Source organism: Sporobolomyces koalae (assembly GCF_050403365.1).
Source record: "Sporobolomyces koalae JCM15063 DNA, S_koalae_JCM15063T_v1_ctg6, whole genome shotgun sequence".
NCBI classification, from domain to species: Eukaryota; Fungi; Basidiomycota; class Microbotryomycetes; order Sporidiobolales; family Sporidiobolaceae; genus Sporobolomyces; species Sporobolomyces koalae.
Window position 1 is genome coordinate 360,334 of NW_027481765.1, and position 22,927 is coordinate 383,260.

General features: G+C 56.1%; 9 protein-coding genes across 9 annotated transcripts; 3 read left to right on the plus strand and 6 right to left on the minus strand.

Annotated features, from left to right (window-relative positions):
* Window positions 1-78: 78 nt before the first annotated feature.
* Window positions 79-1,711, minus strand: GLC7 (type 1 serine/threonine-protein phosphatase catalytic subunit GLC7; the record flags this gene model as incomplete). Its single annotated transcript, XM_076676962.1, has 6 exons — window positions 79-195; window positions 273-345; window positions 432-822; window positions 902-1,132; window positions 1,197-1,328; window positions 1,654-1,711. The coding sequence occupies 6 exons, from the start codon at window positions 1,709-1,711 to the stop codon at window positions 79-81; spliced, it is 1,002 nt and encodes a 333-aa protein (XP_076535944.1).
* Window positions 1,712-2,581: 870 nt separating this feature from the next.
* JCM15063_003919 (DHHC family palmitoyltransferase) lies at window positions 2,582-4,628 on the minus strand (the record flags this gene model as incomplete). The annotated part of the gene is made up of 7 exons (XM_076676963.1): window positions 2,582-2,715; window positions 2,796-3,233; window positions 3,324-3,383; window positions 3,443-4,112; window positions 4,200-4,291; window positions 4,364-4,481; window positions 4,566-4,628. The coding sequence occupies 7 exons, from the start codon at window positions 4,626-4,628 to the stop codon at window positions 2,582-2,584; spliced, it is 1,575 nt and encodes a 524-aa protein (XP_076535945.1).
* A 60-nt stretch (window positions 4,629-4,688) lies between these two features.
* On the plus strand, window positions 4,689-5,897 carry JCM15063_003920 (cytochrome b5-like heme/steroid binding domain-containing protein; the record flags this gene model as incomplete). The annotated part of the gene is made up of 6 exons (XM_076676964.1): window positions 4,689-4,726; window positions 4,823-5,063; window positions 5,149-5,422; window positions 5,508-5,577; window positions 5,687-5,795; window positions 5,865-5,897. The coding sequence occupies 6 exons, from the start codon at window positions 4,689-4,691 to the stop codon at window positions 5,895-5,897; spliced, it is 765 nt and encodes a 254-aa protein (XP_076535946.1).
* Window positions 5,898-6,238: 341 nt separating this feature from the next.
* Window positions 6,239-8,583, minus strand: JCM15063_003921 (uncharacterized protein; the record flags this gene model as incomplete). Its single annotated transcript, XM_076676965.1, has 2 exons — window positions 6,239-8,296; window positions 8,398-8,583. 2 exons carry the CDS (start codon window positions 8,581-8,583, stop codon window positions 6,239-6,241), a joined length of 2,244 nt encoding a protein of 747 aa, XP_076535947.1.
* An 887-nt stretch (window positions 8,584-9,470) lies between these two features.
* On the minus strand, window positions 9,471-13,151 carry JCM15063_003922 (uncharacterized protein; the record flags this gene model as incomplete). Its single annotated transcript, XM_076676966.1, has 13 exons — window positions 9,471-9,480; window positions 9,557-10,275; window positions 10,344-10,822; window positions 10,887-10,967; window positions 11,043-11,126; window positions 11,192-11,760; window positions 11,835-12,039; window positions 12,108-12,259; window positions 12,333-12,482; window positions 12,596-12,669; window positions 12,868-12,921; window positions 13,040-13,050; window positions 13,118-13,151. The coding sequence occupies 13 exons, from the start codon at window positions 13,149-13,151 to the stop codon at window positions 9,471-9,473; spliced, it is 2,622 nt and encodes an 873-aa protein (XP_076535948.1).
* A 1,093-nt stretch (window positions 13,152-14,244) lies between these two features.
* Window positions 14,245-15,283, minus strand: JCM15063_003923 (tubulin-folding cofactor B; the record flags this gene model as incomplete). The annotated part of the gene is made up of 5 exons (XM_076676967.1): window positions 14,245-14,374; window positions 14,445-14,706; window positions 14,775-14,880; window positions 14,947-15,132; window positions 15,197-15,283. 5 exons carry the CDS (start codon window positions 15,281-15,283, stop codon window positions 14,245-14,247), a joined length of 771 nt encoding a protein of 256 aa, XP_076535949.1.
* Window positions 15,284-15,425: 142 nt separating this feature from the next.
* JCM15063_003924 (uncharacterized protein) lies at window positions 15,426-17,867 on the plus strand (the record flags this gene model as incomplete). The annotated part of the gene is made up of 4 exons (XM_076676968.1): window positions 15,426-15,623; window positions 15,729-16,723; window positions 16,792-17,130; window positions 17,204-17,867. The coding sequence occupies 4 exons, from the start codon at window positions 15,426-15,428 to the stop codon at window positions 17,865-17,867; spliced, it is 2,196 nt and encodes a 731-aa protein (XP_076535950.1).
* Window positions 17,868-18,355: 488 nt separating this feature from the next.
* Window positions 18,356-20,198, plus strand: ARC1 (Arc1p; the record flags this gene model as incomplete). Its single annotated transcript, XM_076676969.1, has 8 exons — window positions 18,356-18,466; window positions 18,529-18,708; window positions 18,764-18,859; window positions 18,933-19,377; window positions 19,459-19,569; window positions 19,627-19,674; window positions 19,755-19,789; window positions 19,917-20,198. 8 exons carry the CDS (start codon window positions 18,356-18,358, stop codon window positions 20,196-20,198), a joined length of 1,308 nt encoding a protein of 435 aa, XP_076535951.1.
* Window positions 20,199-20,586: 388 nt separating this feature from the next.
* JCM15063_003926 (uncharacterized protein) lies at window positions 20,587-22,604 on the minus strand (the record flags this gene model as incomplete). Its single annotated transcript, XM_076676970.1, has 10 exons — window positions 20,587-20,820; window positions 20,884-20,968; window positions 21,044-21,223; window positions 21,304-21,503; window positions 21,579-21,659; window positions 21,731-21,857; window positions 21,927-21,960; window positions 22,088-22,131; window positions 22,388-22,443; window positions 22,509-22,604. The coding sequence occupies 10 exons, from the start codon at window positions 22,602-22,604 to the stop codon at window positions 20,587-20,589; spliced, it is 1,137 nt and encodes a 378-aa protein (XP_076535952.1).
* Window positions 22,605-22,927: the final 323 nt, after the last annotated feature.

The window sequence follows — 22,927 nt, forward strand, 5'->3', positions numbered from 1 at the left end:
CCAAATCCGCTCTAATTCACTCTGCTTGACGTTCCTTCCTCGCCCCCTTTTTCTATGACCATAACTCTCGCCGCTTCTTTACGACGAACCTTTCCCACCCTTGCCACCTTTCGCTTTACGTGGGGGTGTGACAGGTCGGCCTTGACCGCTGCCGCCGTATGCAAACGTCTTCTTCTTTTCTGCCGGTTTGAGAATCTGATTCGCGAATGGGAAATAAACAGGGCGGTCAGTCGATCAGGCGCACAGTAAGGTGCGAATGAAGAGGCCCATACCTGGAAGGAACAGAGTAGCGTCTCGTCGACACTCATCATCGCACCCGCGTTGTCAAACTCTCCACAGTAATTCCTGCAGACGTGATCAATGTCAGTTCCGAGACGTTTAACCGCAATTGGAATTGGGATGAACGGATGGTGGCGGGAGAGAGAGCTTACGGCGCCGAGAACAGCGTAACCAATTGACGCTTTGCAAAGAACTCGTATCCATCCTCCACGACCTGGTGCGCGCGGCAGATCAAGTCCATGTCGTGTTTTTGCAGGAACCTCGACACGACGTCGGGACCAAACGTGAATGACACGCCACGGTCGTTCTCGGACCATCCCGTGATGTCCTTGTCCGGGTCGGACCAGAGCAAGTCGCATAGGAGTCCAGTATCGGGCACGTCTGTCGGGCGCATGACTCGTCGGATCTGTTCCATGCTTTGCAGGTCGGGCGAGAGTCCTCCGTGCATGGTGAAAATCTTCTCGTCAATGATCGCCGCAATCGGAAGGCAGTTGAAGCAGTCGGTGAACGTCTTCCATAGTTTGATGTTGTATCGTCGCTTGCCTAGCCAAGATGACCGGGACGCGTGTCAGCGAACGCTGCCGGTCATGGCGAGAGAAGAGAGAGAGGGGGAAAGACTGACACTCATCATAGAAACCGTAGATCCTGTTGATACTCGCACACTCGTGGTTCCCTCTCAAGATGAAGAAGTTTTCGGGGTATTTGATCTTGTAGGCGAGGAGGAGACAGATGGTTTCGAGTGATTGCTTGCCTCGGTCGACATAGTCTCCGAGGAACAGGTAGTTGGCCTCCGGCGGGAACCCTCCATACTCGAACAGACGCAGAAGGTCGTAGTACTGGCCGTGAATATCACCTGTGCAAAGACCTCCGGATGAGCTCGAGGTGGACAGCCGAGAGGACAGAGAGGACAGCCGCACCGCAAATCTTGATGGGAGCTTCGAGTTCGAGAAGGATCGGCTGGTTGATGAAGATCTCTCGAGCTTTGGTGCACAGGAACTTGATTTCGGACTCGTGCAGTTGCACTTGCTTGCCGGGGCGGTTGCCTCGGACTAATATCATCATACGAGAGACGCCAAGTCAGTCTGAGGTCCCGCACAGGTAGGGATAAGAGTCGCGAGTGCTTTGTTCAAAGGCTGGGAGGATGGAAGAGGCGCTGGGATCGTCGGAACGTCATGAGACGCGTTGAGCGATCGGCGACATGCTCTTGAAAGCGAGCCGCAGCAACGCAGTCGCATATGAGCCGCGGTCCACGAGACACGTAGATCATACCGGCACGCATGGTATCGATGTCGTGGGTGCCATAGTCGGCGAAGAGACAGCGAGAGATAAAGATGGTGATGGTGAGAGAGAGAAAGAGAGCGCGCGACGCCGTACCTTCTAGCAGTCGGTCGATGACCGAGTCGAGATCGATTTCTTGACCTTCTTGAGCCATGCTGTCGAACTACTGGCGCGGACGGAGGAGTAAAGAAGCGTCGAGAGTCGCGATGAAGGCGAAAGGCAGAACTCTGAGGAAACACGAGAGACGTGTTTGTCAAGTCGACACGCGCAAAGGTCAGTCGGGGTGTACGAGAAGGATGAACGAGTGCAGTCGTGCGGGTTCGCTCGAGCGAGTGGGCGCGCAGAGGGACGCCGAGTGGGATCCGCCGAGGAGCAGATCGCCAGGGCGTGGCCACCCTTCTTCGCTCCCGCCTCGGGCATCAACGCCTGGAGCGATTCGACGCGCCGGCTCGCTCGAGTCTATCGACCGTACTGCACGGAATGGGAGGGCGTACCTGGAGTGGGAGTGCGGGTGAAACGCGGACGCTCGAAGGGGGGGAGCGAGGTTGATCGAGGTGAAGAACGGGTCGGCGGAGTGGGCGAACGGCGCAACTGGCACAAACTTGAAGGCTGCAAGAGTTCTGCTCGAGGCGCACTCGGTGGTCTAGAGTCCAAGTCGCGCGTCGGGCGGAGTTCCTTAGGGCGGGAGTGCTAGTTCAGCGACTTGCTGCTTGCAAGGCGCTCGCGGCAATTTCGCTATTACAATTCCGCTATACTCCTTTTTGTTTCTCAAATGTAAATTCCTTCGAACGCAATCGTTTCCTGTGCGGCTTCTCTCCGAAATGACGAGTGCTCACCTTTGAGAACGTCTAGTGTTGTAGGAGATGCATGGGGAAGGCGAGCATTCGCCCTTGCTGAAAAGTATGCGCTGTGATCGCTCGAATCTCGGACGCCCACCGAAACGGCAAATGCAGCCTATACATGACACACAACAGCGCTTCAACCAGAAGCAGTACAACAGATCTCCCACCACCATGCTATGCGTTCACCGGGAGAGCCCCTGCTCCCTCAGTTCGACGGGCCAGTCTTTCCGAGGCCTCCAAACCCCGTCTCGATCGAACCGAGGATTCGGAACGTAATGCAATCCATCATCGTGATCAGGTTTTGCCCGAATCGGAACTGTTCGGAATCAAAGGGAGAGTCATGAGCGAATCAAAGAGAATCCTGGTTCCGAAAAAAGCAACGTTTTTAGAACTCACAGATCCATCCGAGTTTTGCTCGCCCCATGACCATTTCCCAATTTTTGCGCTTCGAGCCCAACCACCACAAGTTGCCTTCTCTTCCCAATCGACCCCATTTGCGGTCCCACGCTCGCTTCGTATCCCGTTTCGCTCGCCAATTCGTGAACCCGTACGCGTTTTGCAACGCGTTGCGTTCTTTCGCGCGCATCCGGTTCAACGCCATCTCCTCGATCGTCGTCATGTTGCGCAAGATCAACCGAGTGTGCGCGATCCACAAGCTCGAAGTGAACATGGCAAAGAAGAACGCGATCGCGATCACCGCGATCTGTTGACCGTCGAGTTTTGGACGCGGTCGTTCAGGGGGTGTGAAGGAAGACAAGGGGAGAGTCTGAGCGATGACGAGCGCGATCATGACGAACAAGGTGTACAAGGTCGATGCTTGGAGAAAGTTGTAAACTGACATCCGTAGGCATCGAATTCGAAAAGAATCAGTCCTGGTATTCTTTTGTCTTTTCCTGTCTCGCTGAAGCGAGAAACGATACTTACAGTATTTGTAGTTCCTGGCACCGACACAGGTACCTACCCAGGGACAATGGTGATCCATTTCTGTTCCACGTCCCGAATCAGTTCTATCCATTGGGGTCTAGGGGGGAAGGAAAGCTCACTCAGCACAACTGCAGCACAGTGACGACACCTGTGACTCCGGTACGGTCTAAGAATCCCTTCCTTCGGATCGTACCGGTACTGCAATTTGAGCACGGGGGCGATCGGAGGGACTCGTTCGACCTTTAACCGCTCAGGAGGCTCGTAGTCCTCGGGAGGTTCTGGAAAGTGCAAGAAGCTACGGGTCGAGCCTCCGGGTGACCCCGCTGGCTCATGCCCCAAGTCGAAGGGTCGAGCTTGTTTCAAACGGGAACCGACGTGAACAGGAGGAGGTACCGCGACTCTGCTGGCAGGTGATCCATCTATCGGTTCATGCGGAGGATTGATTTGAGCTCGCTCGGGAGTTTCGGCCCCTGGTGCTGCTGAATCGGACGCTGGAGAACCCGGCGGCACTGGGCCAGGATCGATTGCCGATGCAATCGACGGACCGAGAGCTCCAACCGCCGAATGTTTCTCGGCGATATCGTCTTCGTCGAGAGTGCGCATCAGGACCGGTTCGCCAGGGTGTGACGGTTTCGTTTCCAAGTGGTCGTCTGCCTTTTCGTCAAAGTCTCGCTGTTGTTGTTGTTGTTGTTGTTGCATCCTCGGAGATAGAGGTTGATCCTCAAACCGTTGTCCTGCGACCGTGATGTATTCGGCATCTTCTGGTGGAGGATCCGATTGTGGGACATACTACAGTCCAAGAGGGCAAGGGTGAGCTCGCTGTTACGTGTCTTATCGAGAGGGTCGAGTCTCAAGAATGACAAGGCGTTTACGTACGTCTCGAGCGAACCCGGGAGGGGTTGTGATGGCCACGATGTAGCTCCAGCAGAACAGGACAAACAGGAAGTGAAAGATGACGAGGTACACAACTGTGAATTGGTGGAGACATCAGCCCGATACATAAGGTGAACTTGTCAGAGTAAGAACGAGACTTGACGCACGACCTTGAGCGCGTGCGCCGAGGCGAGTGCGTTCCATGCGAATCATGGGAATGCACAGCCTCACGACAAAGACGTAGTAGCTGTAACCAAAGACGGCGACCACAATCCCGACTGCGAGCTGTATCAAAGCGACGAAGGATTCCAGAGGTCAGGCTCGATGGCCTAGACGGGAGAGGGGGCCGAGCAGGAGAGAGAGAGCAACCTTTCTCGAGATCCATGGGTCAGGAGCATTCGTCTCGATCTGCTGCACGCGTTTGATCTCCATCTGTTCGCGGCATCCGACGTAGCGTTGGCGAGTGGGTGTGCGGGGCGCTCTGGGCTCGCCATGCTGATCCAGTTGACAGTCGAGAGTCATGCGGGGCGGTGGGTTGGCCGAATGTTCTCGAACCCGGGCGGACAGTCGTCGCGCGCGCTCGTAACGCGACCCGAGTGACTGCCCGTCTTGCGAGGTGTCGCCAGAGACGAGGACAAGCAAGTCCAAGTTGAACGATTGTTCTCGTCTGCTCTCATTGTCGTCGCCTCCTGGGCTTGGACATCTAGGTTCCGATGTGAGGAGTGCATACTCGACTCTCGCTACCACCAACTAACGACAGATCCGGCGTTTCGGGGCAGGACCATCACTCAACGAATCGCCGCCGGTCGCGATCTCGTCGACGCGTACGCACGCGAGCACTGGGTATTTGTCTCGATTCAACTCGCAGTACGTCGCCACCTCTACTAGTCAAAGCCCACGAGCGGGAAAGCTGACGGCGAGGAGATGGGGAATCTCATGACGTTCTCGATAGATCTTGTCGGCCTTCTTCTTCTGGTACCTCCACCACCGCTTCCCTCTAGATCCAACTGCATACGCCCCGGCAAATCAACACAAGATGGATTCTGTGAAAGCGACCGTCGCCGATGCCGCCGTCAAAACAGTCGACACGCTCGCTCCCAAACCCGATCAGGCTCAACTCGATCCTCCCAAGGACACCCCGTTCACGAAAGCCGAGTTGAGCAAGTACGACGGTCGTACTCCCGACACTCCCATCTATGTCGCGATCAAGGGTCAGGTATTTGATGGTGAGCACCGGTTTTCCCCCCTCCCCCCACTCCGGGTTCATCTCACAGAGATGTAGCCGAAAACTCATTGTTCATGTTTCGACAGTTTCGGCGAAACGCGACATGTACGGACCTGGGTGTGGGTACCACATCTTTACCGGCAAAGACGCTTCCAAGTACATTTCCCTTTTTTCGTCACTCTTTTTTCCCTTTCCATCTCCTTTTGCTCTTTCTGACTGATGCGGCGGGGCCTGGGATTGCCTTCCAAAAAATAACCCCCTTTAGAGCGCTTGGCAAGTCGTCGCTGAAAGCAGAAGATGCCGATTCGGACTACTCGTCCTTGACTGCCGAAGAGAAGGGAGTACTAGACGATTGGGAGAAATACTTTACCAAGGTGAGCCCCCCATCAGTTTCGCGACAAGGTTCCAGAAAATTGACGCCGAAAGAGAACCATATTGTGCAGAGGTACAACATCATTGGCAAAGTAGTCGATTGAGAATTCTACGAGTCTGGGTTTGGCGAATCAGTGAATGCGGAAATCGTTTAATCGCCTATCGCCTAACCTCCCTTTGTGCATAATCATAATAACTGCTTTGAGCCGTCTAATCCACGAAAAACGGAAAACATGTCGTCAGGCTGTCGGACGACCGATAAGACCGTACTTGGACTCGTGCGATTGATTTTCAGGCAACAGAAAATGAGTAATGAGATGAGATGCAAAGGGCAATGCAGTGAATGTAAAAGAGAACCACACAGATACGCTAAACTACGGAATTTGATCCATTGCTCTAAAGGTTATTCGAGGAAAAGAGCTAGGGAGTTGAAAGAGCCAGCCTTTCAACCGAAAGGGTTCCTGAATCCAGTCGTGCCAATCACAGGGCCATCCTGGACCGGTACGTTTTTGAGACCCTTGTACGCCGAGAGGGGGTCGATGCTCGATTCACGATTCACCGCCTTGTTCGCTCTCCGATTAAATTCAGAAATCCCTGCCGGTTTCGAAGCGGACGACGACGAAGGAGCGGTCGAAGCTGGAGAAGTCGGCGTGAAGCGAGACAAGGTCGAATCGGGGGTAGTCGGAGGTGTACGTCTCACGTTGAGAGGTTTGACCGGTTCGACCCCAAAGTGCAGGTGAGAATCGTCGAGCGTTTCGAGTTGCGAAGCGAGATCTTCGTATCGATTGTCTGTGGTAGTGCCACTTCCGTTCCACTCGTACGAAGCGTTGCGAGAGTAGTCGTGCGAGGAGCCATAGTACGACAAGTCGTGCGCATAGTTGCTCGACGGTCGTCTCGAGTCGGCAGAGTATTCCGAATAGTCGGATTGGACCGAATCGTCAACATCTGCCTGCGACACCTCGTTGCCTCGGTAGTCGTACTGGACCATACTTCCACGCTCGTCCTCGCGCGAAGCGATCGCAGGACTGTTGTTCCACTCTGGCTCGTATCCTCGGACGGTAGAACCGTTCGAGCTCGTCTTGAACGACGTTGACCTGCGTAGATCCCGATCCTGGAAATTGCCACCGTACGGTTCCCGAGGCGGGCGCAGAGGCAAACTCGGAATCGCTTCGTCTGCTTGATGGTGACCATGGCGCATCTGGTCGAAGAACTGGCGATGGTTTGGGTTCTTTGATGCCGTCGGACCGGTAGGATCGCTAGCCACGGAAGCATGCGAAGCGATCGAGAACCGAGCCATCGCCTCGGTCGGCAGCGTGTCAGAGGAGCGATGGATATTGTCCCGCGAGGCGCGAGGCGGGGACGTTCGAGTCGAAACTGTCGACTTGGGACGGGCCGATCGGCGAGTCGAGGTCGAAGCTGATCGTACCGGTGTTGGGCGACGTGCAGGTGAGACATCTCGAGGAGGCCCCGGCGCGTAGTTGAGCGGAAGAGACGGGCGATCCGGAGTTTGCGGCGCCGGCACCGGCGGAGCGGGAGGAGCGGGAGGAGCGGGAGGAGCGGGAGGAGCGGGAAGCGTGTTGCTCGAGATGGGCTGGGCGTTGTACGGAGCTTTGCAGCCCGGAGTCAGAGTGAACGTCCTCATACCAAGCGAGTCGACAAAGCCGTCTGGAAGAATCGGGTTCGAAATGGGTGGCGGACGCTTCGATCGTCCTTTCCACTTGAACAGCGGAGAGGAGTGCTTCGGGGAAGGGTTGGCAAGAGGGGACGAGGTGGGTTTCGCGAGCGGTAGAGAAGCAGAGTTGGGAGTGAGCGGCACTGGCGCAGGTGCTTTCCGCTGCAACAGGAGGCCGTCCGCCGGCGACAACGGCGCATCGCGAGGCGAAAAGTCTGTGCGGGGAGGGCGTTCGGGCGTGCGTGAGGCTGATTGCGTCGCAGAGAGCCTACGGGAGGGAGCCGGCGGAGGAGCGGCAAGAGCCAAAGATGCGCTGGGGGTCGGAGATTCGTAGCTTTTCGTCCGAGAGTGGTTGAGAGGGAAATGGGTACTCGTGGGAGTTACAGGGTACGAGCTAGATTGAGCGGTTTCCGAGGACGAGCGAGGTCCGTCTTCTTCGTCGCCAGAGCTGTGGCGGTATTCGTCGACCGGGTCAAAGTGTAGGTCCTCCTCCATGCCTGCTGATTGTGTAGACGAGCCGATCGAGTATCCCCGCACCCATCCCGTCTCTCGGTCGTCGGCGCCACGTCCACCTCCTCCGTAGAGACCGGTCTTGCCGCGTTCGTCCCACGGCTCTGCGTGTCGGCCGTACTTCTGAGTAGGCGGTCTGAACGTGGATTGGTACTGCTGTCCATTCTCTGGCTCGTCCACAGCGTACATGTCGGCATAAGCGTCGAGCACGCTGTCGATTCGAGATGGACCTCGAGGCAGTTGGGGTCCGAGCGACATGCATGTGTCACGAGGTCCACGAGTGTCTCGCTTGGGCTTGTTGCGAGGGATTGGCATTTCGTTCTGGAGAAGATGGCCGCGTCAGAATGAGAGAAGATCAACGTCAGTCGAGAATCGTGGTCGGAAGGTCGAATTGATCGAGCCCGATCGAGGGAAAGACTCACCCTGTCCCATCCCATGTCATCGTATCGATTGGGCGAGCCTTCGTACTGTATCGAGAGGCCAGGTTGCAGGGTTCCTGCTACCCTCGGCGCTCCCGACTTCGGTCGCGGGGGTGTTGCCGATAGCGAGGGTTGCGTGCGCGCCTGCTTGAACGGGTCGTAGTGGTTGAACTGAATCTGAGCTGCCATGTCGAAAGGACGAAGGAGGTGAAGCGCCCGAAGACGGTCTTTTGAAGCGACAAAAAGGAAGGAAGGAGCCGCAGAGAGGCGTCGGCGAGCACTCGGAGTCTCGGCGGTTCTTAGATATCCGTTGTCCCAAGTCGAGTCAAGCGCCGGGCAGTCGCAAGGTTTGCAAGAGCCTGGAGTCGAGGAGCCGCGGGCGACGAACGACGAGAAAGCGGTGACGCCTGAAAGAGCGACCGAGCGAGTTGAAGGTGAAGAGTCGGATCGTAGGCGGGTCGTTAATGGCGCAATCGAGATCTAATGAATTCGTTCCCAGTTGGGACACGAGTAATCAATGGCCGTGGGTTGGTGGTCGAGGTGACAGAGGGAGGCGGGACGCTTTCATCAGTCGAGCACAGCATGACTGCCACTTTGAGAGCTGCAAAACCTCCGAGTGCCTAGGTTGCTTAGATTGCGCTTCGAGTCGCCGCCGAAAGTTCACGGAAAAAGGAAGGTTTGCTCTAGAACGTCGCGAGTTCGCTTTCGGCAGACCTTCCGATTTCGGGCATTGCCCCCGCCCCCGCACCTTGAGGTTGACGCCTCCTCTGCATTTTCGCCTTCCTGGCTCACTCCCTTTCTTTCCGGCTCGCATAAGTTCCGCACCTGCAGAGTCTGTCAAGCCTTGTTCGGCGCTAGCAGGTAGACAAGCTTTCCTTTGGGGGTCTCGGCGTGGATCTCGCAGTGCGTCTCACCATGCTCGAGCACACCGCCACGAGGAGGTAGAGAAAATTGAATTTCTACACAAGGTAACTAGGTAGGTAGAAAGCAAGCAATATAGGAGAGAGAGAGGGTATCAGATGAGAATAATGGGCAGTCAAGGGAATAGGCAGTCAAGGGACGAGCGCTATCAAAAATTAGATTTGTCTGCGTCATGGACAATGGCAGTGTCAGCAAGGGGCACGTGTCTGCTCGTAGACGAGAGAATGCCAAAGAGACTCACTGTGACTCGTCCCAATCTTCGTCGGGCGGACCGCGCGAGATGTCGACTTTGCCCTTGTTGTCCATCGACGCACCTTCGGTCGAGACGTCGACTCCGGCCGCCTTCGTGTCGGCGACTTCACGTTCGTACAGGCCTCGATTGTCGCGCGGAATCCAGATCGTCGGGTAGTCCTCGTACGTCGCGGGGTGGTCGAACGCGTGCTTGTCGAGGTGCTCATTTCCAGAAGCACTCGCAGACGCCGACGCCGTCGAGTGTGCGTCCTGGTACGCGTTGCGCTTCTTGTCTCCGTTGAGCGCTTGCTCCTCTTCCATCGACGGGCGTGTAGGAGGGAAAGTCGAGTGGTCCTTCTCACGCATGTTGCCATTCGATCCAGCCGTGCTCGTTTGACGGAGGTTCGCAGGTGAGCCGGGACTGCTCATCGACGCGTTCCTTTCTTCGAGCCTCGCGTGCATCGAGAGCGGGAGGTTCGCGACGAGTGGCTTGTACGATTTGAGCATCAAAAGCTGGAACAAGACCGTGATGACGATCAACACGACCATGATTGCACCTTGAGGGATGGCCGATTGGTTGCCGTTGGAGTCTTGAGCGAGGAAGAAGAGACCGCACAAGCAGATTTGCTCGATGTAGAGGCCGACAAAGATGTGGGTGAGCGCTTTCGGGTAGAAGAGGCCTCCGGTCTCGTTTGCGGGCGGGTTGTCGATGACGAGGAGGAACAGGTACTGAGCGAAACAGGATGTGAGCTTCGTGCCGCCAAAACAGCGAAAGAGAGGCGTGCGGAAGGACCTACCTTGTAGACAAACCAGTACAATGCGAATGCCACAAGAGCAAATCCACAGATGAGGGGCGCAATGATCGAGTATGTCAAGCCGATCACGGTCAGGAGGGTCATGCTCGGGAACAGAGTACCCCACGCGACGGTAGCCATGCTGTACTTGACGCCGTAGACAGCGCGCGGGGTCGAGCCCAAGAGTACGAGCTTGACGTAGTAGATGATGAGGCGAGCGATCTGAAGCAGAGCACCAGCGGCACCAGCCAATGACACGGTAACAAAGTAGGTGAGGAAGAACGTCGAAGCTGAAGGGAGCTGGGTCGCGAGGAGGGTCACGGCACTGCCGGGGTTCTTGGCGATCTGCGGAATGGCGCTGACGAGACCGGATGCGAGAGTGACGATGAGGAAACCGTGAATGACGAGGAACAAGAAGTAGCGAGTCATGAGGGAGAGCTCGATGCCGGAACGAAGGGGAATGCCCTCGAAGCGAGCAAACACTGTTCAGCAAATCCAGTCAATCCCCGCTAACTCGTTGAGTTGGGAGCACCCGGGTGTACATACATCTCAGGACGATCGGCAAGAGGATAAAGAGGACCGCGAGAGCAGCAGGCGGCAGAGAACCCTGGATGATACCCTCGACAGCTGCGAGTCGAGCAATTCGGAGGCCGTTGTCAGTCTCAATCGTCGCAGACTTCCCCAAGGTGAAAAGTTACGTACGGACGGGAAGCGTGCAGAGCCATTCCAACCAAGGAGCGACGAGGCAGAGCTTGTTGACGTTCGAGATGAGACCGACGAAAGCCACTGTCGACGACGATTCCAGTTCAGCAGTCGCTCTTTGAAAAGATCCGTACGTATAAGAGGCGCACCAGGGAACGACCACAGGATGATGAGGCCGAGCGTGGCAGCCCAACTGAGGACGTAGCGACCGCGCGCTTGGTATGGGTTGATCTTCAAGTTGTCCCAGATGACATCTTCCTGGTCGACTTCGAGGTAGCGTGCCGACATGCGCAGGGGTGCGTGATGCGCGAGAGTTTGCGAGAACATGTGGGCGGCCATTTGCGTGTGGAATTGGATGAATGCAGCCGAATGAGGTGCGTACTCTTTGTCGCCCTGGCTGCCGCGCAGAATCTCGCGCTGCTCCTCGATCAGTCGGGTCGTTTCAGTGATTTCCTCGCGCGCCCATTCGATCGTGTCAACCTTCTTGCCGAACAAGCCCAAGAATCCGAGCTTGTGCGAGGGACGCTTCTTCTTCGGGACCCAACGCGCAATCTCGCCTTGGTCTGACTCGCCATCGAGGGCGGGCGCCTGCTTGTTTTTCTTTTCGCTCTTGGTGATCGCCTTGTTGGCCAATTTGAGCAGCTTGGTCTCGCCAGATTCGAGCTTCTTGCACGCCTTTTCGCGACGGTCATAGAGATCGGGCAGCTCTTTCAGGTCACTGATTCAATCGCGTGCCAATTTGATCCGTGAGCGCCAGCCACACCGCTGAGTGAGGTTAATAGTCGTGCTCACCGAGCAAACCAGATTTTCTTGGCACCTCCCGGCAGAACCTCGCAGAACTTGTTCATTGCGGTCGAGTTGAGGTATTCCTTGGGAACTCCAGTGACGAGGACCGTCTTGGACATGGCGAGCGACGCGTGCTCCTTCGAAGTGAGGAAGTCTTGACGAAGCACGATGAATGTCGAGTACTCTCGGCGAATGAGGTAGAACACGTAGACTATTCGGCACCGATTCAGTCTCTCTTCGTGATGCTCGCAACTAAGTCAGAGTGAGAGAGAGACATACAGGTCAGGAGCCAGCAGAGAATGAGGTGAGCCGCGTAACGGGGTTGCTCCGATAGGCCGACGTTTCCGAATGTGAATCGCGTAATGCCGGTATTGGACCCTCTCGAGTTTGCGGCATCGACGGGGAGGAGGATAATCCAGGTGACGGCCATGCTACATCAAGCGGCTCGCGACAAATGTCAATGATCATTTTCGAAGGCGAGAAGGGATGGGAGACGAGACTCACAAGGGAGCGAAGATCTCCAACATGAGGAACAGGTAGCGGACAAAGACGTAAGCATCGAGTCCATTCTTGGCGATGAGCTGCTTTGCGTCTGCGCGTATGACGTGGGGTATCCAGCCCAAGAAGCTGTGCGGTAGTGCTTCAGTCCGTTTCCTGTCAAGTACACCCGGTAATCGTTAGCTCGCAGAGTTCGCTCGGATACTGAGCCTAGTGCACCCCCAACGGCATGTGCACGAAAGGCCACATCAGAACGAGAGAATCCGTACTTGGGAGGAACGAGGTACGAGCGCGGATTGTAGATTTGGCGGAACTTGTTCTTGAGCAAAAGGAACACGGCCAACTGTTACGGGTAGATGCCGGGGTACCAGGAGGCGAGACGCGTATACCCGATGTGTGGGAGGGCGTTCAAGGGTCGCGTCCGAGGAAGGAAAGCAAAACAAAATAGCGCGAAGGCGGGGTGAGGCGGGGGTGGAGAGAAGGGAGCAAGAGGGTGCTGTCAGCGCGCCGCCCAAGAGGGCCATCAGAGGACGAGACGCACCTCTGCACCAGCGACGATCAGACCAGTCACCAAAGCGGTGATGAACGTCTCTGTCTGTTGGATCGCAATGACGCGGGTCAGTCGCAAATCGCAGCTTGGCATCTGGAGCCATGAGATCGTGCGCTGCGACGGGTTCGCCTGCTCGAATCAAATGGATACGCGTAGGACGTACAGATGCGCTCGCTGTGTGCGCGACCAGGTCGAGGTCAGCCGCTGCAGAGATGCGAGGGGCGCGAGAAAGTTCACTCACAAACTTGATCGCCATTGAGATTTGCGCTAGCCATCTGGCGCACACACGGTCAGCCAGCAGGGTAGCCGGATGCGATGTACGATGGGGGCGAGCTGCCGTGGAGATCGAGCAGAAAGGGAGAGGGAGGGAGTCTCGAAAGCCGTTGGATAAGAACTTAGAAAAGTCTCGAACATGCATCTTAGTTCTGCTGCGGAGTGCACTACGTCGTTTAATTTCGGTATTTCGGTTTATTCACGCGCAAATTCCTGGCGAAAATATCGACGATCGCGGCCCCAGCCCGTATTCACTCGGATTTACGCCGGCAAAACAGAAAGAACAGACCCATCCCCGCGTCTATAAATTACTCGCTTGTTGCTGTACACAGTATCGTTCACAGAACCGCCTCGCATACGAGGGACGAGCAAAACGAGAAAAAGAAAGTACAATTTTGAACGCCAAACAGCGATCTGCTCGAGCTGCGCGTACTGCTCTCCGATGTGACGGGCCAAAGAACAAGTTTTCTGTTCTTCTTGGGTCAACTGTCAAACCTGCGAAGGGCGAGTGAGGCGTAGATTGGAAAGCAAAGGACCCTGGGACGAAGAGGGAGAACGAGACCCGGACGAAGGGGTTTGAGGAGAGCGAGAAGGAGCAGGGTCCGGGCGAAGCCAATTCCGAGTTTCTGTCGACATGCGTGATTCCGCCGTAGCTTGAAGAGTGCTCCCATACCTCGAGCAAGACGTAGCGCAGCTTTCCGCTCGCTCTCCTTCCTTGAATTCCCGTGCGCAATCCACTTGATCCGCTGATCCCGAATCAATTCCAAGGCTTCGACCTCGCCGGAGGGGATCGTGAATCGCAATGCTTCTCAGTCGGGTGGGCCTGCGGCGGCATATGAACGTTTGCACCGAGTGTTCGACTAGTTGTCAAAGCATCGCTGAGGACGCTAGGCGCGCAGGGCGGCAACGCGATGGGCGACGGTGAATTCAGAACATACAAACGGTGCTTGCACCGCCTCGTTAGGCGCGCGCGTTCGCGCTCGCAGGGCGTCGCTATCATCATATCATGCCAAGAACGGAAAGTTCGAATTTCGAGGTCTCGATTTGATCTGTTAAATTCCGGCGTCCCAAATCCAGGGGAACGTGCGTTCACGCTCACATCTCCATCTCGTCGTCGTCGTCGGCAAACGGGTCAATCTCAGGGAAATATCCCACCCGAACCTTGTCTGGCCGCACAAAGCTCGCTCTCTGCGGCAGCGTCTCAAAATACACTTTGCCATCAACTCTGGTGGGAGTGGTCAAAGTGTCAGCTGGGCGGGCAAAGATTAATGCAAGATGATGACGGGTCCACGCACGTTCCGTTGCCCTTCCCGACCGGCTCATCAAATTCGACGCCAATCCACACGCTCGAGTCTCGCGCGCCAAATTCGGTCGGTCCGACGAACCGGACAGTCCCCCGACGCGAGAGTTCAGCCGACATGGCGACCTCGCACCGTGCGCCGACGACGAGATCGGAGGGTATTTCGGAATCGAGCGATTGCGCTGATGCCGCCGACGATGACGCTGTCGGTGCGAATCGGCCAAGCTGGTGCCGCATCTTGTACGCGAGAACCGTGTCTGCAAGGTCCTCGCTCGGAACAAAGTCAGGTCGCGTCTCGCGATCGTGACGACAGATTCAGACTCGCCGTTGCGCGCTTCGTACTCTTGCTGAGTCAATTCGAATTTCTCGACGCGCGAATCGTCCGTATACTGTCCTGCGAGACCGCGAGCGTGTGGATCTGACGATTCTACCTGCGACACGAGCGTGAGATCAGTCGCAGGGCAATCGTACGGGGCACGGCGAGATTGTGAACGCACTCGCACAGTCATCCACTCGCGCACGCCGTAGCTCTCGAGTGTCCGCTGATCGTCATCCAACGCGGCAAGTACTTCGCCTGCTGCGGCGCCATTCGAGGTACCGGAATGGCCAACTCCATCGCTCGTACGGCGCAAGCTAAGCTGCTGCGCGTCAAAGGGGATGCCAGTAACTGGTTCTAGCTTGGACTGTCGCGACGACGAGGGTCAGCCGGACGCGTTCTAGAGCAACAAGGTGTAATGGAGAACCGACTTTGAGTTGTGCGATTGTGATGTCGCTCCCTATCCGCCGCTCAGAGTGGGTGTCGGGCGACGAGATCCATAGGTTGAGGTACGACATCCGGATAGAGTCACCGGGTGGAGGCGAGACGACGAGTCAACCTTCGCGCGCGCGAAGATAATCAACGATCGGCTTCGGATTCACCACCTCTCGCCACTCTCACCCGAACTTGCATCTGAATAGCACAGGCTATCTCGACAAGATGCCTTCAGTCTTCAAGATTGATCCGCCGCCCGCAAGCCCACTCGGCGACACAGTTCCGGCACTCACCCCGCATGCGGTCTCCGTCTCGCTCCCGACCTGGCAGGACGTTGTTGACTACGAGGAGGGCGAGCAAAGGATCAAGGATGCCATGACTTCAGGCTATCCGCGCTTCTTCATTCATCACCAGATCCAGAAAGTCAGTCTTGCCTGCTCACCGTCTCTCGCACGCAATATCCGACGGCTCACCCGACTGTCCCTTTCTCTTTCCCTCTCTCTCTCGCGCACGCTCTTCGTGCTGTAGCTCGCAGACTTGACGACCGCCAGATTTGGCCGCGAGAATGAAGCGTGCATCCTCCTGCATTCGGCCCGTAGCGCTCAACGATGCTCAGACTTTCTCGCCTCACGCTCCCCGTCGATCCCATCACGGACCGTTGACTGGCTCGTCAAATCGACCGCATCGGCAGCGTCCTTGTCTGACGATCCCGAGGCTGCGCTGCGGAACCGGACCATCACCGTGCATGCGTGCTTTTTCGACAAGAAGGACTTCTCATTCGCAAAGCAGTACTGGCAACATACGGGAGAAGGGATCCAGAGCCGAGTGGGAGAGCGGTGTCTAATCTTGCTCGGCGAGGCAGAAGAATCGGAAGCAGGCGGGAAAGGAGAATCGAGACAGCCTCAGCCCAGGATCGAGACCTCGGCAAAGGCGAACGCGGCCGATGCTCTGTCCAAGCCGAATGGTGGTCGCTACGGCGCCAAGGGCAGTCGGTACCAAGTTGCGAAAGGAACTGCGACGCCGCCCCTTGCGGGTATCGCACCTTCGGCCGCCCGCGGTGGACGCTACTCGACGAGCAAATTGTCGCGCAGCAACTCGACCCAGCTCGCGAGCGATGGTGACAGTGGCAGCGAACCGCATTCGCTGTCCAACTCGATCGACTCGCTTCCTCCTCCAGTCCTCGAAAATGGGACCCTCGCGGTCGATCAAGACGAGGACGTCCTTGCTCGTTACGTTGAGGAGCGGTACGGCCGCAACCTTGACCTGTCGCTCGCGCCTCTCGCCAAACTCGCCATGAGGCGCCGAATTGCAGGTGTGTTGGCCGAGCAGCCGGGACAGGCGATTGCAGTCGAAGACATGCAGAACACCCGCAATGCCGAGACGACTCGAGGTGTGCAAGGGTTGACCGAAGATGATGTATGGCTGTACTCGTGCGGCATGAACGCCATCTTCCATGCGCATCAACTCGTCATGGGCACGCGAGAGTCGGAAGGCAAACCGATCGGCAAAAGTGTCTGCTTTGGGTGCGCGATTCTGCCTCCTGCCCGGTCGGTTGCGCTCAAGCTTATGCAAAACCCGCGTTCCTCGACAGATTCCCGTACACCGACACGCTCAAGATTCTCGAGAAATGGGGACCAGGAGCGCATTTCCTCGGCAACGGTCTCGTTTCGGACCTCGACGAACTGCGCTTCCTGCTCAGAAATGCCGAAACACCCATCCTGTCTCTGTTCTGCGAGTTCCCGTCGAATCCCCTCTTGAGATCTCCACCTCTGGCCGAGTTGCGCAAACTGGCCGACGAGTTTGGTTTCTTCATCGTTGTCGACGAGACCATTGCCGGTTTCGTGAACGTCGAAACCCTGCCTCCGGTTGACATCGTCGTCAGCAGCCTGACCAAGGTGTTCAGTGGAGACAGCAACGTTATGGGCGGCAGGTGAGTCATGGAAACAACGTCTTGCTTCGATCGAGACGAGATTGACGTTTCGTCTACATCGCCCAATTGCCAGTCTCGTCCTGAACCCTAAGGGACCCTTCTACGAGGAACTCAAGGCGCAACAAGAGGCCACCTATGAAGACACGTACTTTGACGAGGACGTGATCTACATGGAGCGCAACTCGCGCGACTTCCAACTCCGAGTCACGACCGAAAACACGAATGCCGAGATGATGTGCGAGTACTTCCGATCCCGTCGCAGTCCCGGACCTTCGCCGAACGGAGTCGTCGCTCCTCCCGGACCCGACCAACTCGCTGCCAACCCCGAATCGTTCGTACTGAAAGAGGTGTACTATCCCAAATACATGACTCCGGAACACTACGAAGCGTCACTCCGACCTCCGAATCCAGCGACAAACTTTGCTGGTGGAGGCTACGGCGCCTTGTTCTCGCTCACGTTCACGTCGATTCTCGCGTCTCGGACGTTTTTCGATGCTCTCCCGTGCTACAAAGGACCGTCACTCGGAACCAATTTCACGCTGTCGTGTCCGTACACGATCCTCGCACACTACGGCGAACTCGACTGGGCGAAAGGGTGGGGGGTCGAGAAAGGGTTGATTCGAATCAGTGTCGGATTGGAGGATCCCGAGTTGCTGCTCGAGTGGGCCAAGTCGGCACTCGGAGCCGCCGAGGAAGCGGTCAGGCAAGCGAAGGAGAAAGGCGAAGTGTTTGAGTGAAGGGAAAACTCTTCGTCGAGATTAAACAATGTTGCACTCACCTGCAACCCAAAAAACAAGCGTAAAAGGACGAGGGTCAACCTCCTCTCCAAAGCCTTTCCAATCCTCAGGCGTACCATGTCGCGGCACGAGAGTAGACGAGGATTTTGATTACGGTTCTAGGGTGCTAGCTGGTCAGACGACAGAGATCTTTCTCCGATAATTTGTCCGCCGCTGGCTAAACGCGCCTAATTTGATAGCGCTCCTTGCATAGACGGAACGTGACGATTCGTTCGTGAATCGTTGTCGATACACAAGCCCAATTAAAGTCTGTAATGCGCGTCTTAGTATGTAAGCGATTTCAGCGAAATCTTACCTCTAGAAATATTTGAATACACTCGGCTCGACACAAGCTTAATCCGTGGATGCTCTCGAGTCTTGCTCGTCTGACTAGACACTTTATCACTCCGACACGCACTAGAACCTTTTCGAGTACGACCTCCGCCACGATGCTTCAGCTTACCCTGACCCAGGCGACTCCGGCCGGACGCGCGACTTCGCTCATCAACCAGATCTATGGTCAATTCGTGCCCGAGTTGACCGTCGCCGAGGGTGACAAGGTGAGTTACAGCCTCTGCGACCCTGCTTCGATGCTTGGAATTGACTGTCTCGCTCGATGTAGGTCGCACTCCAAACTCCATCTGCCGAACTCTCTTCCCTCGTCGACATCACGACTGCCCTGTTCGAAGCCGCTGGAAAGACGAACGATGGACTCGGTGCAGCTGAGGAGCAGCGGACACAGGCCAAGGAATGGCTCAACAAGATCGAGTCGGCTTCTTTCGACAAGGCGGAGGATGTCAAGGTGCGTTTCGCTCTCGTACCCCGCTCTCAAAGCAAGCTGACAGCGCGGTCAGTAGGCAATCAACGAGCACTTGACCCCCAAGACGTTCATCGCTGGAGAGACGCTCACTGCTGCTGATCTCGCCCTCTTCGCTGCTGTTCACCCTTACATTGCAAGCCTTTTCTCTCCTTCCCCCAGATGTAGAGTCTCGTCCGTCTTCTGACCCGCCGTCCCTCTTTTCTCAGGCTGGAGCTTCGCACTCGGACCTCCTTTCGCATGCCGCCGTGACTCGACACTTTGACCACCTCCAGAATCTCCAACTCGTTTCGACCGCGATCGCCCGTTCGTCGCTGTTCACCCCTGCTCACGTCAACATCAACGTAGCGGATGTGCCTGCGGTCGAGATCAAACCCGATGTCAAGGTCAAGAAGCCCAAGGCAGAAGGAGCTGCTGCCCCTGCGGTTGAACAACCCAAGAAGGTCGCCAACAAGGAAGCCGTCGTCGCAGACAAGAAGAAGGCTGAACAGCGCTCGGAGAACGCTGAGCAAGTCAAGGAGAAGGGGGACAAGAAGAACAAGGGGGAGAAGAAGGAAAAGGTCAAGGGTGAGAAGAAGCCCGCACCGCCTGCTCCCGTTGTCGAGGCTCCGGCACCCTGGATGGTCGACTTGCGAGTAGGCAAGATCCTTGATGGTACGCATCTTTTCTCCAACATGTCTTCAATCTCTGACCCGGACTCATCCCCGCTCGCTTTCGCTCGACCCTTTGATGCAGTCAAGCTCCACCCTGATGCGGATTCGCTCTACGTCGAGACGATTGACGTTGGAGAGGCAGAGCCTCGGACTGTCGTTTCGGGACTCGTCAAGTTCATGTCCCTCGATCAAAGTAGGTCGTCAATGCCGTGAGAAGGACGAACGCTTGTTTACATTCCTCCTTTATCAGTGCGAGGCGCCACCCTTATCACTGTCTGCAACCTCAAGCCCGTCGCAAGTAAGCTTTGATTTCCACCCTTTCGTATTGATATCGGGTTTTGGGACTACTGGAGCTGACTCGAAACCTGTGTACCCCAGTGCGAGGCGTCAAGTCATTCGCCATGGTTCTCTGCGTAAGTTGCTTCTTCGTTTTTTTTTTTTTCGTTTGAAACCGTTGCGAGAAAGAATTCCACCCTTGGACCCGCCTTGAAATGCTTTTACCGAAAAACGTTCTTCTAACGAATGTTTCTCACTGTCTAGGCCACCTCGCCCGATGGTAAAGATGGAGGAGTCGAATTCGTGAACCCTCCTGCCGGTTCTCAACCAGGAGACCGAGTGTTCTTCGAAGGGTTCGAAGACAAACAATGTCTCGACCTGTTGAACCCGAAGAAGAAGATTTTCGAAACGGTTCAACCTGGATTCACGACTCTTGACAACAAGGAAGCGGCTTGGGTTGATAAGGAATCGGGTAAAGTGCACAAGATTGTTACGAGTCGAGGAGTGTGTGCCGCTAGCAACTTTGTGGGAGCTAGTCTGTCGTAAAAAACTGAGAAAGGGAATCATCTCGCAATCGTTGTTGAAAATCACATGTTCTCTCCTTGTGCATGTGGTATCTCTCGAGCTCGAGTCACGGTACGTGCGAGATAATGCGGTTTCGAGAATTGCGAAAGACAGGACCAAATGGGGGGAGAGAGCCAAACCGTGAAGAAAACTACTCGTGTTTACTGTACCAACGACGAACCAGAACAGTGTCTGTAAGTATGCAAAGAGTCGAGAGTGCGAAGCGCTCAAAGCGGTGGTCTCGCAGCAGTCAAGTTTAGTGATAACAAGGGAAAGGAGCGGTAGGTGAAGAAGGGTTATGGAACGAGGACCGTAGATGGGGAAGTCGAACCTCGAATATTGGCTTTAGAGGAGTGTAAGCAATATGCTTCTAGAATGCGAACGCCACCATAGCGGCCAAAGCGGCGACCAAGCCTCCAACCTTGACCTGTTCGGCACCGCTCGTGTTGTTATTCGATCCAGCTTGAGAAGTCGCAGCGCCGTTGATTGCGGTCGCGGTAGACGATCCAGATTGCGAGCCAGATTGCGAACCGGTCGATGCGGCCGATGAGGCGCCAGAGGTAGTCGAGGCCGACGAGGAGACAGCCGAGCTCGACGAAGTGGCCTGTTGAGGGAGAGAGGACACATCAATTCGCGTGTCTCGTTAGGATTGACAAGATGAGCTTACAATAGCAGCAGCAGCAGTGTAGAGCTGCGCAGATTGGTAAGTCGAGCATGACGAGGAGGAGGGAGTGAAAGGCGTGTAGGGGATGCTGATCCGGTCCAAGCGAAAATGGGTTCAGTATGGATCGCACCTTGTTCGGATCAGGAGTCAGGACAACACTCACGTCGAGATCGGACCAAGAGACTCGGGAGGTTGCGTGTAGGTGCGGGTCGCGCCGTTCTCGACGTAAACTCCGGGGTAGAGTTGGTCGTCTCCTTGGCACGATTGGAACGTGCCGTTGATCGCTTGGTAGTCGGCCGGTGCATTGTAGACACAACCGATGCGGTCAAAGATGTGCTCGCACCTATCGCACAGTCAAGAAGAGAAATAAGCCGCCGCCGCGATTGGAAAATCGAGGACAAACGCCGCGGAGATGCCGCTTACATGGCGTATCCGAGCTCGTACGAAGGGTCGCACGCCTTCAAGCAGAACTGTCCTCCGCCCATAAAGTTGTGCCATTGGATGACCTGTTGGTATGCAGTACCCGAGTTGGTCGTTCCGCTCGTGGTGCTATTCGATCCGAACGCATTCGAGAAGACGAGACCTCCAAGCGGGTTTCCACGTTGATCGGCTCCGTGAGGGTCCTGTAAACGAATCACCGGTACCGTGAGCCCACGATGGGTGAACAGGGCAAGGCCAGCGAGAGGATGTAGGCTCACCATCTCTCCTCCGTAGTCCGAGGGGTCAATGTTGATCTTGCTTTGGTCGATCTGACCGACGACTTGCACGTAATGCGGGGTCTGAGGAGCAGTGTCAAGACACGAGACAGGCGAAAGAACAGAAAGGAGATGAATGTCGAGGATCAACGTACTCGCATGAACTGCACACCCTGGAGTGCTCCTTCGGGGATGATGCGGGTACCGTGACCTTCTTTCGTGCACCATGCCACCATCTCTCCCTCGACATTGCCGACTTCGGCTCCAGGCTCGGGAGGCGCCCTGGCGATAGCCGCAACATGAGAGGTCAGTGAAGCTGCGACGCTCAGACCCGTGGAGTGACCGACTCACCAAAGGCAGAAGTCATCGACGGCATTGATGATAGCTATTGAGGGTGTGATGTAGAGTGCGAAAGGCGAAAGATGCAGGGGAACGGTCAGCCATGATCCTCGCCCATCTTCAACGAAGGGGTGCGCAAGGACGACTTCGTCATGGAAGGGGCGAGAGCGTACCAGTCTGGCAGCGCGAGTCTTGAGTTTCAGTAGTCGCGTTACATCTGTGGCGGTGCAAAGATTACAAAGAGAGAAGGCGCGGGGAAGAGGGCGGGCAACAACGACGACGAGAGTTGGTCAGTTCATGTGTCAGGCGATCTCTGGCAAGGGTGCAGGGTCGAGGCAAGAGGACGCAGAGCGACGAATGGATCCCTCCTGTGGCGATCGGATCCGAGATGCCAAGCCCCACGCTACCCCGTGTTGAACGAGGGGAACTCTCTCTCGCTCTCGCCTCGACGAGCAGTGGCGAGCCTGACGCACCTGTTGTAGCCGAATTGGCCGCCTCGCACTCCAGTCGTGTTGTCAGCTTGGTACGGCTGTTACCGCAGGACGATGGTCAGTCATGCCAAGGATTAGACGAAGCCGAGAGGAACGGGCGAACGAGGTTGTTGTAATCGAACCGCTTCGATGCGAGCGGCGTGAACGACTGCGCGAGGGCACCAGAGGCAAGCGATGCAGCCACAAGAGTCGAAAGCATCCTGAAGCAGCTGAGGGCGGTGAAGAGGGAGGAGGATACAGAAAGGAGTGAGCGAGCGACTCACTCGGCTGGAGCCAGCGCCGAAAAAACCTTGGCAATATCGAAAACACAAGCCGCCTCTGAATCTGGTTCCCGACTGTCTCGGTACATACATGCGGCCGTCAGCGCGTCGTGCGGGCAAGCTCGGTGCTTACTGTACTCACTGTACTGCTCGCGGGACAGCTTTCCTTCGAACAGCAATGTATTCCGCGGGGATAATCAGATAGGCCTTCGCCCCGCATGGCCGTTTGGCGACGAGCAGCATTGAGTGATCATGTATACAC